The sequence below is a fragment of the Phoxinus phoxinus genome (genome assembly GCF_949152265.1).
Source record: "Phoxinus phoxinus genome assembly, chromosome: 23".
Taxonomy (NCBI): domain Eukaryota; kingdom Metazoa; phylum Chordata; class Actinopteri; order Cypriniformes; family Leuciscidae; genus Phoxinus; species Phoxinus phoxinus.
In genome coordinates, this window is record NC_136898.1 from 14,474,314 (window position 1) to 14,488,917 (window position 14,604).

A 14,604-nucleotide genomic window follows, 5' to 3' on the forward strand; every position below is an offset into this window, starting at 1 on the left:
TTTTTTTTTTCATGGGCGATACATTAGGCTGCCCATGAGTGCCTTCATTTTTTTGCTTTTCTAAACACTACATCTATTTACTTCCTTGTTTTGCTTTCACAGTGTTCCTCTTATCCACTCACCAGTATGCAATAGGAAAACCAAGAGACAAAAACAAGCATGCTTGACATGCATAAATTATCTTTTTTTTTGTTTCACAGTGTTTCTTTTTGTGTTTTGAAAAGCAAATAGCGGTGATAATGAAAAACAGACTGGTTATCTAACTTATGCTTACTGTTTTCTCACCCTGTGAGGTTTTTAATGAAACTTAATTCTTTATTTTGGAGATTTGGACTGTTTATATTTTATTCATGATAACTAAAGTTTACTAAAAGAAAATAAGAACAAATAAAATGTTTTTGGCCATGCAAAGTGTTTTGATCTGTGTTCATTTATCGGTCAGAAAATAAATGATTGGGTTGTTGACATGAAAATTGACAACAGTGTCTTGCGATGTGGTCTTCTAAATAAAATGCTTTAAACTTCTAAAAAGTTAAAAACTTTTTTCTTTTTACCTGACCAAATCTAAAGGGGTTGTGTTTTTGATTTTCTTGTCACATAAAAAAAATCAGCAAAATTCCTTGATGTTGGTAATGGACCATTTTTTATTAATACTGTTTTTTAAACTAAATTGCTTTGTTTTAAAATAAATATTTTAAATGATGAATACTAAATTCCACCATTTCTTTTTTTTAGATGTTAAAATGTCAGCCTTTTAAGATTTTTTTCTCTCTCGATAATTATACCACCTGGACGGTATAAGTCTGTCAAAAATATAAACATTATTTTTAATTCCGAAATTTAAGATGTACTCAAGTCAGTTGTATCAATTTCAATTTATTATTATTATTTTTATTTTTTATTTTTATTTAATAGTTCCGGACAAAGAAGCAGATTCACGTCATTGTCCTATATACTAATATATTATAAATATAACTTTCATGTTTACAAAAGCAGTAAGGCACATGACTTGTCAGAAGCTTTGTCGGCATGTCACGTGATCAGTCAGCTGACGCAATATAAACACTTCAGGGCACGTTCGCCCGGGTCGCGGTACAGTAGTTGTGAGGAGGGTAGATAGACAACTGGCTCCTCAAAACACAATTTAGATATTCACAATTGCTTAAAAACAAAACGCGAATTCGAGTAATTCTGACGCTTGTTTTATTTACACATACACTCCAGGACTAACAGTTTCTTCCTCAGAATCTGTTCAAGAATAAACACGTTTTCCTGGAGTCGTCGCTACAGACTTTATATGTAATGACGGGGAACTGATAAGTTACAGTTTACCGCAGTGTCGCAGCCAGGATGAAGCGTCCAGGTTTCGGGTTCTCCACCTTAAGCGGTGTCTTCACGGTCTGGACATTGTTTTCTGTCCTTATTGTCTTCTCATACCCTCTTGAAGGTGACAGAGATGCGCCCCAGCTGCGGTTCGTGGAGGAGTTCGATCGGTTGAAGGTCGGGTTCAGCTGGCACAACATGTCCTGCGCGGTGTGTAAAGCGATCTTCGCCTCGGTTGACATCGCGCTGCTGGTGAGACACATACTTTACTTTACGCTATTTCCATGACCTTATTGCCTGTTTTTACTCCCCTGGCTTTCTTGTTGTAATAAAGGTTGTCTTGTTTTTAGAGAGCTGAAAGTGAAGTTCACACAGTTCGTTTTTGTTCAGTAAGATACTCGTTGAGCTGCCTGCCATCATAGGCCAATATATTGTATACAAATGTGTATATTTATGTTATAGCAGGCTAATAATAGTAGAATTAATCATATATATATATGTGTGTGTGTGTGTGTCTATATAGTTTATATAAAATATAAACATATGATATAAACATATCTTGTGTATATTATAAATCTTGTTGCCCATGTTGTGTATATAATATTTTTAGACAATTTTTCAAATAATTACATACATTTTATTTTCACTCTATACATTAAAGTAAAAACGTACATTTAAACTAAAAGCATATTCAAAATATATTTAAATGCATATTTATACATTTGTTAGATTATTATATTCTAAATGGATAATTGTTATGCTCTAACCTCAAATACCCCTGTACAAAATCATTTGAGTGAAGTTTCTGATCTGTCCATGAAAATGAAGAGTGTCAACTATTAAGTTCTGTGCTTTCTTTATGACCAGAGTGACTCAAACAAGGAGCGTGTGGCACATGTTCTGGGAGATGCCTGTGTCCGACTGCACCTCGCTGATCCAGATGTGTGCCGAGAGATCACTGAGCTCTTCCGAGAAGATTTCATCCGTGCGCTGCAGGAGTCCTTCCTCTGGCCCTCGGAGGCTTGCGCTCTGCTGGTTGGACCTACGTGTGGCCATTTTGATATTTATGCCCCCTGGAATGTATCCCTGCCACTGGTCCCCAAACCCCCAATTAAACCACCCACCCCTCCCAAAACAGGCTCTCCGCAGAGCAGGATCCTGTTCCTCACAGATATCCACTGGGATGCGGAGTACGCCGAGGGCAGCCTTGTAGATTGTAAGAAGCCACTGTGCTGTCGGAATGACTCCGGGAGGATCAGTTGGAAGCACACTGGAGCCGGATACTGGGGCACATATGGCAAATGTGACCTGCCTCTACGCACAGTGGAGAATCTCCTCCAAACCTTAGCCAAATCCGGCCCATGGGATTGGGTGTACTGGACAGGAGACATTCCAGCACACAACGTCTGGTCTCAGACCCGGAAACAACAGCTGAACGAGCTCACCATCATCACTGGACTGATACTCAAACACCTGGGGCCTAATGTAACCGTGTACCCATCCGTGGGGAATCACGAGAGCACTCCGGTGAATAGTTTCCCACCTCCGTTTGTACATGGGAATTGGTCGTCCCGCTGGCTGTATAACACCATGGCGAAGGAGTGGGCATCCTGGCTCCCTGAGGAAGCACTCGAGACCATACGGTAAATACTGATGGAAAGACTATACAAGTCTGTACAAATTATATCACACTCTCTGATATAAATGAGTATTGTCACTGATCAATTCATAAAATCATATCAAGAATGTTGTTGTTGTAATTGTTTTGAATTATTATTATTACGTCATATTTTGTTGCTTAATATTTTAAATTCAATACTGCATGCATGGATACATTTGTGATGTTTTCACATTTATAGTTTTATAATAACAATTATTATTGCTAATGTTTAACTATTATTTTCATGATTATGACTTGTAGCTTAATATTTTAAATGATACTATAGATCATTTGTGAAGTTTTCACTTTTAGTTCCTAATAATATTAGTAATATAGGCCTAATAGTAGTAGTAGTATAATTGTTTTTGATATGATTTTATTATTTATATTATTATTAGACCTAATTTATTATCATATTTTGTAGCTAAACATTTTAAATACAATGCCATAGATGGATAGATACCTTTCTGGTGTTTTCACTCTTACTGTTTAAAAATAATTATTATAATGATAAATGGTTTATAAATTATAAACCATATTAATATTATAACATTATTTAATGTTATTGCTATTGTTTAATTATTAATTTTATTAATTATATTTTTGCAGCTTTATTTTCAAATGCAATACTACAGATCCGTTTGGTGTTTTAATACTTAGTTTAATTATTATTTTCATTTGAATTAGTATTGTTGTAATTGCTATGGTTTAATTGTTATTTTTAAAATAACATTTGAAATGCAAACATACAATTAGTTTGATTTGTTTGTTTGTGTTGCCTTCTCCAGGCGTGGAGGGTTCTACACTGTGGAAGTTCAGCGGGGTTTGAGGCTGGTGTCTCTGAACATGAACTTCTGTGCACGAGAGAACTACTGGCTGATGGTGAACTCCACAGACCCGGCCGATCAGCTCCAGTGGCTCATTCACACACTGCAAGAGTCTGAGAACAAGGGAGAGAAGGTCAGACAAGTTTACAGAACTCAAGAAAAAAAGATGTTGTCTGGTTTCTCTAAGAACGTGAGAAAACGGAACAGTGTTGAAAGCCTTTGCATGTTGCAGCAGTTTAACAAGTTGCAGTGATAGTGTTTGTGTCTGTGGGTTAGAAGTGTTTAAACAACCAAGCAACTGGTCATGAGTCAGACCAACCAGAAGCGGATGTGTGATTCAGTGGGTGCAGCGTTTCAGTTTTAATTTTAACATTACATATCAGATGCTAATGATCTGCAGTAGTGGCCAAAAGTGGTGCAACCGTCCAGCGGAACGTGATCGGACCGATCAGGAAAACCAAAAATTCAAAAATCAACACAATTTGGCGTTTCATTGCGTTATTACAAATTAAAAATGTACTCAAAGAACAACTATGCAATGTGCTTGCAAACTCTTAAGTAATATTTGAATAAAGGGTGATGTCAACAATTATCCTTGGCTGGACATATCACTTTTGGGCTATTACTGTATTGTAATCTATTGTTTTTACCACTAAATGTCACATGATTTTGTAGAAGGGTGAGGGTCCAGGATTTTTATTTTTTTATTTCAACACCAAGATATTTAGTTTTGTTCAAAAAGCAAATCTAAGCAGAGCTCTGTCTGGTCTCTCTCAGGTCCACATCATCGGTCACATCCCGCCGGGTCTCTGCCTGAGCAGTTGGAGTTGGAACTACTATCATATAGTCAACAGGTCAGTCACTGTTCTGTGTGAACATTGTATAGCCTATCCTGCTGTTCACAACCCGTGCACTTTCATCTGTTGTAACCCCTAGCTGGGTCAACACAACTACGTGACTGCAGCCTAAAGGCTTATTACACAGTGTCTTTTATGGTCATAAGTGTCGTATTGTTGTGAAAATGGGTCATGTTGACTGTAACTGCCTGTTTTTGAGATGATTGTATATATTTCCCATTTGTATCAGTAGGTGTATGTAGTGCAGTGGTTAATGGTTCACTTGAGTCAACTTCACTTTAGCAATCAGTCTGGTTCCTTTCTAATCCTTTCATGTTTTTTTCAGATATGAAAGCACCATAACTGGTCAGTTTTTCGGACACACACACGTCGATGAGTTTCAGATGTTCTATGATGAGGAAACAATGACCCGTCCACTGAGTGTGGCTTTCATTGCCCCGAGTGTGACTACTTATGTCAACCTGAACCCAGGTACTTTTAATAACCATATTAGTAGTTGTATTCTTTCTTTTAGCATTTAGTTTTATTTAATTGTAGCATCTTGCTTATATTGTTTTAGCATCTAGTTTTTAATTTGAGCTTTTATATTGAGTTTTCTTTTGGAATCTTTTGCATTTGGTTATTTTTGTCTCTTTTTATTTTACAATCTAGTTTTTTTATTGATGATTTTTTTTGTTAACATTATTTTATTTTAGCATTGTTATTTTGTTTTAATTTAGCATTGTTTTTTGTTTCATTTTAGCATTTAGCATTTAGTTATTTTATGTTGGCATTTAGTTAGCATTGGTGTCTTTATAAAAATTGCCAACCGCAATATAATGTGTAAAAAAACCTCTTGATAAACTTTACCATGGTAAAATCATTGTCAGTTTATTGCTTTAACATCACTTTTTATGGTCAGGATATCGTGTTTATTACGTGGATGGAAACTACCCAGGCAGCAGTCGCATGGTTTTGGATCACGAGACCTTTATTCTCAACCTGACTCTCGCCAACAAACGGCCCTCAAAACCCTACCCCAGCCCGTCATGGACCTCGCTGTACCGCGCCTCTGAGGCCTACGGTTTGTCCACACTCTTCCCAGCAGACATGGACGGTTTGATCAAAATCATGGTGAATGATGACCGTGTCTTCCAGCGCTTCTGGTACCTCTTTCATAAAGGCCACGTATCAAAGCCCTGCACAGACACTTGCAAGACGTCACTAATCTGCCTCCTGCACAGCGGGCGATACGACATTTTAATACAATGTGATGTGCTACACGGAGATGAGCACTCTTTTAGGAAGACAATGTGTTGAGAAAATATAAAAAATGGCCTTAGAGCTCTAATGGGTTTAATACCACGCCAACGTCACAGACTCTTGATTTTAGCACTTTCTTTTGAATATTTTTGATAGCATTTGTCCTCAACATCAAACTATTTGATTTTTCTTTTTTGCTGACTTGCTATGGACATTGTTGGCATTAACAGCTGTAGGTGTATGGACAAGATTGGGTTAAAGTCAGTTCTCGGAAAGACGTGTAGTTTAGAGCAGTGAACCTGAGGAAAGCATTACTGGTTGAAAATGGAACGGGTAGTGACCTCACAACCAAGTGGTGTGGTGTGTTAGAGCTTCATAAAAACCACAATTGCTCAGTTCTCATTCTCACTTAAAGGGTTCAGAGTGTTTTGCGTCACTCGAGTGGGTTGTGGTCAGTTACTCATTTTTTTGTGTGTGTTCTCTTCCTGCAATGACCTACACTAGTATGCACACTGGAGCCTGTTCAAGGCAAATCGTATGAGATGACAGTTTGTTGATTCAACACCAAGTCATTACACACTATTTGTTTCAATTGGTAAAGAAATTATGTACTCAGGAGATTCTATGATTGTCACACTTGCTGATAAATTATTTTGCAATTGTAGTGGGGCTTTATGAATTTTGAAATCATGGGTTATCTGAAGGTCTTACTAAATAAAGAAATACTTTGAAGTGGTTTGTTTATAGGTTTAAGCTATGTACACTACAAATTAGAATGATTTCTGAAGGATCGTGTGACATTGAAGACTAGTAATGATGCTGAAAATTCAGCTTTGCCATCATTGGAATTAATTACATGTTCAATAGTCAACATTTGAAGTGGACCAAACCTTTCATCAAAGTTATAGCCTACATGAATTTTAAAACAATGCCCGGTCTTGTCACAGGACAGCTTTGATTACCTTTTTTTGATCCACTTAAATTGTTGACTACTGTACACATTTATTAAAAATTGAAAAATAGTTTTGGTTAAATTATAATATGACGTTTTTTACTGTATCTTTGATCAAATGCATGAATATATGAGACTTTTTTCGAAGACATGAAGAAAAAAATTATTAACCCCAAACTTTTATGGTATTATGGGTATATTTAACTTATTATTTTGAAGTAAACCACATGGAATAAGTGATTTGAGTTGTCATTCCATTTACAACAGATTAGGACCCTGTTGAAACTAAAATGGGCAATTCTTATGGCTACTTTTAAGGCCCTTTCACACCAAGGACGATAACTATATAGTTCTAAACAAAGTTCCCAATATTAAACTATATAAACGAGCTATAACGCTAACGGCACAGAGAAACGATATCGTTTGAATCACTTTCAGGACGATTTTATCCAGCTGATGAACGATAAAAACATTGACAGCCAATCGGAATCCATCCTGCTGCACGCGCTTAAACGATATCGTCCGCTGGTTTGGACGCTAATATTATCTTGGTGTGGACGGGCCTTTACTCTGTTTTATCCAGTGTAATTATTCAAAATCTTTCTCAAACCAGAAAATAATCTTTTCGATTTATCTTATAAAGCATCCCTCTCATATCAAAGATTTTCCCAACACCTGGATGCAGTGCAGGACAGAACCACTAGGGGTCGGTATATAATGCATTAGGACAGAATGTAAACAAGAAATATGTCAAGTATTTTCCATGGAAGCAGGTGTTTGGTGTTATTTCCTTGACAGACTTTTAAACTTTAGCCAAACATAAATACCAGTAGAACCACAGTAAACAAAAAACTAAGATAAACAAATGTACTGAGCGTTTTTTTTTTACACAAAAAGACAACCATGGAATTACAATGGAGTGGAAATATTTTTTTTTTTTTACAAAAATCACATTCAAAATCTCAAAAAGCTATTGTTCACGTGGAGTGTTAACATTTGCTTCAGTTTGTAACTTTACAGTACACTTCTCATAAGTAACTACAAAGATGGTCAGAGCTGATGGAGAATGTTCTTCTCAAGGGTCTGTAAAAACCACTGTCACTCCGAAGTCTTCCTTATAGATGTCCCAGGTCTTAGATTTGTGTGGATTGTCCAGCTCCTCCCTCGAGAGATACAGTCTATGACACAAAAACATCAATGCAAAAGATTTCAGTGAGCTCTCGGATGACAAAAAACAAAAATCCCAAAATTGCTGTCAAAAAAACCCCCACCTGTTGTTCTCAACAAAAGAGGTGTTAAACCAGAAATAGAATGGACAGTCCTCGTAACCCTTTGGCAGACCCTGGTCAGAGAGAAAAAGGGAAGTTCAAGTCCCAGTGAACCTAATTCAAACTTTCCGCCAACAGCACTTCATAAAACGCATGGGTCAATTCAATATTAAAAATAGTGGAGGCTTACAGCACTGGACTCAAACATGACCTTCACATCTCCAGTCACAACAGGCCCTTCCTGCAAACTGATGACCACTGCATTACTACCAGTGTCAGGAAACACCTGAAAAACACACACACACGACAGGACAATCAGACTGAAATAAAAGCTATAGATCCTACAAAGAATTGTGCATAGGTGTAAGTGTTTAGTATGCCAAAAGTTGCTAGCTTTGCCCTCTGAGCCTATTTTAGAGAACAGAAACATGCATTCAACAACAATCCTTTCCAGCTTTACATACTTACCGTACAGTTCTGCTGTTTAGCACATACACCCTGGAAGACGAGCTCTCGCTTCACTATGATCTTCACCTTCAGGTCACTGCCATTGCTCTTCCCCACACCTAAACAACAACCACAGCATGCATGTTGTATAGCATGAAAATATTGTTGAATATGAATACAAATATTATGCAATATGCAAAATTAAAATATATGATAAATATTAAAAAAATATTAAATAGAAAATATATTGAATTTGAATATAAAATAGAATATATTCATATTGAATATAGAATATTCTATTTTCTATTCAAATTCAATATATTTTCTATTCAATATATTTTTAAATATTGGTTTTATATACTGCAGGTAGATAGATAGACAGACATATGAATAGTTCAATCATGAAACTCCATTTGAGTTCTAATTGGCTTGTTCAATGTTACATTTTCAGGCAATTGATTTCATGTAACCATTACCATTTCCCGTTATAACATAACTGCGTGCTATACAAATTATGATTCTATCCCTCCACCTCCCCAGCACCACCTGCCTAGATCTGCTACAGAAGGCCTACCTCTCTCTATCAGCAGCAGCGTTTCCATTCATTTTATGTTCTATTAATGTTTTATGTTTGGCAGTTTGTTGGTCTGGAGCATTTTTTGTGCGTGTTAACTCAATGCCAAGGAGGATAAACATCAGCAATGATCTTAGAGAAGCAAATGTTGCTGCCATCAATCTGAGAAGGGTTATACGGCCCTTTCCAAACAATTTGAAGTCCATCATTTTACAGTGAGGAAGATTATTCACAAGTGGAAAACAAGTCAGTTGCCAATCTTCCCAGGAGTGGACGACGTCCCAGCAAATTCACTCCAGACCGTCCACTGCGCAAAACACCCAATAACTACACCCTACAGGCCTCAGTTAACATGTTAAATGTTAAAGTTCATGGCAGTACAATTAGAAAAAGACATGTTTGGAAGGGTTGCCAGCAGAAAGCTTTCTAAAAAGAACATGGCAGCACAGCTTAGGTTTGCAAAGCTGCATCTGAACAAACCTCAAGACTTCTGGAACAATGTCCTTTGAACAGACGAGACTAAAGTGGGGAAGACAGTGCCGCGTTTGGTGAACAGCAAACACAGCATATCAGCCCAAACACCTCATGCCAACGGTCAAGCACGGTGGTGGAGGGGTGATGATCTGGGCTTGTTTTGCAGCCACAGGACCAGGACACCTTGCAGTCATTGAGTCGACAATAAACTCCTCTGTATACCACAGTATTCTGGAGTCTAATGTGAGTCCATCTGTCCAACATCTAAAGCTTGGCTGGAGAGACCTTAAGAGAGCTGTGCATAAATGCTTACAAACCTCAATGATTTAAAGCAACGTTGTAAAGAATAGTGGGCCAAAATTCCTTCACAATGATGTGAGACTAATAAAGCTATGACTTGAAAATGATTACTTTAAGTTATTGCTGCTACAGGTGGTTCTAAATCAATTAAATCACCGGGTGTACTTAGTTTTTCACACATGGCTTTTTTATTTTGGCTTTATTTTTGTTTAAAAAAAGAATGACGGTGTAATATGGCATTTTTTTGTTCATCTGAGGTTGTAACTTGTATTCACCTAATTTTAGGACCTGCTAATGACCAGATGATTTTTTTTATTATGTCCTGATATGTAAAACCATAGGATTGTACACTAAGGCTACTGTACATACACAGTCATTTAATAATGCTGATATTCATTTAGTTCTGACCTGCGATGGAGTGGATTCGAATGCTCTTTATTTTCAGGCTCTTCTGAGGTGGAAGCTGGCGGTTGTATTGATTCTTCATGATCTCATAATAACCGACGTACCTGCTCTGCAAGTGCAAAAATTAACAGAACATACATCAATAAAAAAAAATATATATATATCATATACAGTACATTCATTGCTCCAAAAATGGATCCATGGCTTCTAATGCAGTTTCACACACCTGAGAGGGCGTCTCAACACCCTGGAACTTCGAACTCATGCTTTTATCAGTCCGTCTCTCGCCAAAGTAGTCCAAACTCTCCTGTAAGATGGGTTAAAGAAAATTTGAATACAAACTTGGATGAGAAAGTCTCTACATGTCAACATTCATGACCAGTTCGTACATGTGCGCTTTCAAACTGGTCACTGTCGATGAGCCATGTGCACACCATCGTCCCGGTCCGCCCTGTCGAACAAAATCCAATCCATTGAACCTTTCAGACTGTATTTATGTACAGCATTAAAACACCATCAAACAACAGACCTTTTCCTCCTTTGCAATGGATGGCGATCACATTCCTAGAGTCTGCCGCCATCCAGTCCCTAACGCAGGCTGTGTACCGCAGCATATCACTGACAGGAGATCAACAGAGATTCATGACAATATGCTCGCTGGAAACTAGATTTGCAACATGTTCTGATGTTCAGTTGTGCTGAGAGATACGTACTCGAGTGATGGCACGTTATGGTCATCTATCATAACACGCTCCACTCGATAGTGAAAGAACTTTGGATCATAGCCCTTCTCACCTGAAACAAGAATTGGCTACCATTGTTATTGTGCCTTTTAGAGACAGAAGAAATAATCTGAGGTTAACTTTACTGGTTATTAAAGTAAAATAATCATTAAGAGAAGCGTCTACTCACTACAGAGATTAAACACCTTGTAGTGATCCAGATGTTTGTCGTCCAGGAATCTAACCACCTCCTGAAATGTGTCATTTACTTATTAATCATACAGTAGTTGCAATGTTTTCTGAACAACTTTACATCTACTGTAATTCAAATCTTCTTAAACATTTGATGTTGAAGACTTACTCTGATGGGGTTCCTATAAAGCGCCTGCTTCCCAGAAGATGGAAAAGACATGGCAATGACTCTTTCTGAAGAGAGATAAGACACTATCAATGATGAATCACTTTGGTTTGCAAATTACTTGATTTTACTGTTGTTTATAATGATCGGATTAAAAAATAAATAACCACAGACAACAACAAAAAACATCAAGAAGATTTCTGCTGACTAAAATAAAGAGCAACCAAACCTGTGACATATGTGAGGTCCAGATCAAACCCATCTTTTTGGTACCGTCTTTTGTTCTCGGACACCTGTGAAAACGATTATATAAAGTTTATTTATGTGGAACATTTTAAACACCATAAATTGCTTACATGAATAAGAGATTAAAAACATGAAAAAAGCATTTTTTTAATCATCTAAAAACATGAAAACCAATGCAACAAAAAGAAAACAAATAAGAAAAAGATCTAAGTTTAAAGTTCCCCTATAATGCTTTCTTAGACATTACCTTAAATGTAGTGTTTACACATATGTGTGAATGTAAAAGGACTGGAGTGTATGATAAATGGATTATGGATAAATGTTTTTATCTCCAAAAAGAAGGAAAAGATTCTGAACTGCCTGAAATGATTCTTCAGCAATACCAATCTTATGACCTGCACGAACCTATTTAGGTTTAGAACAAATTTGCATATTGCCAGCCTATGGTCTTCATTGGCTGCTTGCGAGCAACATCTACTCTGTGGTGTAAAATCTATAATGTGGTGTAAAACAGACCAAACCATAAATAAAAATCTCACTCACAATCTGATTGGCTGAAATGATACAATCACAAAGATACAAAATGAGGCAATTTCCTTTTGCGTTTAGGTCACTCACCATTCTCCTGGTGATCTTTTCAAGCTCTTTCTTCTGAGATGCCAGTCTGAAGATACGTACCAGAATCAATATCCTCAGAGATCTCAGGAACGTGACCACCCTGCAAACACACCATATTACCATTGTTTACATTAGTATAATATTGGATGAAATGTAAGCATCAACCACGAATGCTTCCTGTTAAAGCTGGCGTACCTTGGAATCAGGCTGGCTCCTGACAAATCGGAGAATGCGTAGATCATGGTGACCACCAGGGTAATGGCCACAATACAAGCATCTATTATGTTCAGTTTGGAGCTGAAATACACCTTGAATCTGAGAAAGAAGATGATTTTAAAATGGTTGATCAGAGACTGCTATAGAATAGATCCTGAATATGTAAAATTATATAATCAGTATTAATGCAGAGCTTGCAGACCACTTAATTTATTTTTGTGCTTGAGCTCTAGGAAATTGTTCCAGAGAGATAAAAACTCATTTTGGAAAAACAGAAAGTGCCGGGAAAATGTGTTTCCTGTAGATCATTTCCTATCATGAGTGACTTGAACACTATAGCATTATTAGTTGTTGTTAGCATTACTTTAGCATTATGTGTTGACTTATAGTTTGCAAAATAATTTTGAAAAACTACTAACCCCTCCACATAGACACGAAGCAGCACATCAATGAGGAAAAAGAAGGAAATGACAAGGGAAACTGCCTCCAGTGCACTTCCAACACCACGACTCTTGTTGGAAAGGGACAAGTCCACAATGACCAGAATAATGTCCACGATGATCAGTACTAAGCCAAAAACACTGCAAAGAAGAACAGAAGTTGCCTGTTGCATCAAGGCAATGTTCAACATACCCTAAAATCTATTTTTGGAAATAAGTAAAAGTTTATATGACACTCTGAATATGACACTTTTTGTGACACATATTTATATGACACTCTGAAATTAAATAATCCCACTCACCGAAATCCAAAGGACATCACAAAAGGAGTTATAATTCTCCGGACACGACTGCAAAATAAATCAAACACAGAATGAGACATAAGAATATTAGTCTTAAGACATGACGTTGTCACCAAATTAGAAGCTTACTTACTGGTATATGGTGTCTGACTCCTCATTCTCTTCCTTTCCATCATCGATCTGCACCTCTGCCTCTTCTTTCACCTCATTACTTGGCCAACATAGAGAAACAGTACAATAATACAAACATATTGCGTGGATCATGTGATTTTAGGAGCTGGGAGTAGTGCTGAATTACTCATTTAAAGTTGGGGGAGTAAAGGTCATGATGCTGCTGAAGTGTTAGTAACTTTAATTGAATGTTATTCACTTACCCATTAACTTCCTTGGAATCTAACCCAGGATTAAAATGCACGGATGTCATTTTTACAGGAAAATTTCTCTCTGGAAGATTACAAGAAATTAAACATTCAAAGAGGAACGTTAGTTCAATTAAAGCTATATATCTCAATAAATATGAATAATCAATGACATTGAGAAATAAAGCAGACATGTCGGACTAACCCTAACATGACAAATGTACTTACTTTAGACCTATAAATCTTTAGAGGATCCAAATGTAAGGTTTCAGATGTGGATTAAGCGATTTTTCCTAATTAATATCCCATGAATCACTAATCCCAAAAGTTGTCTGCAACACAAGGTTTCTAAATCAACTATGAAGCAATTAAATCCGCATAATGTAATATAACAAGCAATTGTTTGTTCCAATCTGAACAAGATCATAGCAAAGGAATGCCAGCATTGGAAAAAGAGATTCAAACCTGACAGAAAGAAAGCGCATCCGGGAAAACTGTTTTCCTTCCTTTTGCTTGCCTCGCAGCTTTTCTGCTTTCTGAACAGTCACATATTCCTCAAACAGTATTTTTGTCTCATGTCTCCATGAGCGGCGACAGTCCCGTGATTTTCTGCGATAACAAAGGAAGGAGGTTCAAAGGTTAGCAGTAGTTTTCTTGGGTCTTCCATCCACGTTCACACATTCACACCGCCCCTTTTTTCACTCTTTTGATGCGGACGTAGCGGTTTTTTAACTTCCTCATGCGCTTTACAAGTTTACAATCACACAAAATCAAAGACGAGTGGTAAAGGTGATAACAAAACAAAAAGGCTCACTGAGACATTATACAACTTCGTAGTGTTATTAAAATATGGTTTTAATTAAAGTGTGTGAGTGTGCGTGCGCTTCTACTTTGTAGCGTACTTTCTAGGCTAGGCCTACTATTTTTTTCTTTTCAACAATAGGTCATTTAGGATTTTATTTAATTAAAATCTAAGTGGTAAAAGACGTAGTATGCTGTGTATAAGAATTAAAG

The 14,604-nt window shown here is 37.0% G+C and overlaps 2 protein-coding genes across 5 annotated transcripts; one reads left to right on the forward strand and one right to left on the reverse strand.

The window, feature by feature from the left end:
* Nucleotides 1-998: 998 nt before the first annotated feature.
* Nucleotides 999-6,645, forward strand: smpd1 (sphingomyelin phosphodiesterase 1). Its single transcript, XM_079599321.1, has 6 exons — nt 999-1,575; nt 2,191-2,966; nt 3,772-3,943; nt 4,588-4,664; nt 4,993-5,138; nt 5,569-6,645. The coding sequence occupies exons 1-6, from the start codon at nt 1,351-1,353 to the stop codon at nt 5,964-5,966; spliced, it is 1,794 nt and encodes a 597-aa protein (XP_079455447.1). The 5' UTR covers nt 999-1,350; the 3' UTR covers nt 5,967-6,645.
* Nucleotides 6,646-6,879: 234 nt separating this feature from the next.
* Nucleotides 6,880-14,526, reverse strand: tpte (transmembrane phosphatase with tensin homology). Of its 4 annotated transcripts, none has more exons than XM_079599322.1 (20): nt 14,056-14,526; nt 13,819-13,922; nt 13,606-13,675; nt 13,365-13,442; nt 13,232-13,279; nt 12,909-13,070; nt 12,469-12,588; nt 12,274-12,373; nt 11,639-11,702; nt 11,413-11,477; nt 11,242-11,302; nt 11,043-11,124; nt 10,859-10,947; nt 10,719-10,780; nt 10,556-10,636; nt 10,333-10,438; nt 8,598-8,695; nt 8,320-8,415; nt 8,133-8,203; nt 6,880-8,039 (listed from the first exon to the last, which is right to left on the reverse strand). In XM_079599322.1, the coding sequence occupies exons 3-20, from the start codon at nt 13,653-13,655 to the stop codon at nt 7,937-7,939; spliced, it is 1,536 nt and encodes a 511-aa protein (XP_079455448.1). In that variant the 5' UTR covers nt 13,656-13,675; nt 13,819-13,922; nt 14,056-14,526; the 3' UTR covers nt 6,880-7,936. The 4 variants fall into 4 exon arrangements, with proteins under 4 accessions (XP_079455448.1, XP_079455449.1, XP_079455451.1 ...); XM_079599325.1 differs by having other exon boundaries at nt 7,126-8,039; nt 13,819-13,833; nt 14,056-14,192; XM_079599323.1 differs by lacking the exon at nt 13,819-13,922 and having other exon boundaries at nt 7,017-8,039; nt 14,056-14,313.
* Between the last annotated feature and the right edge of the window lie 78 nt (nt 14,527-14,604).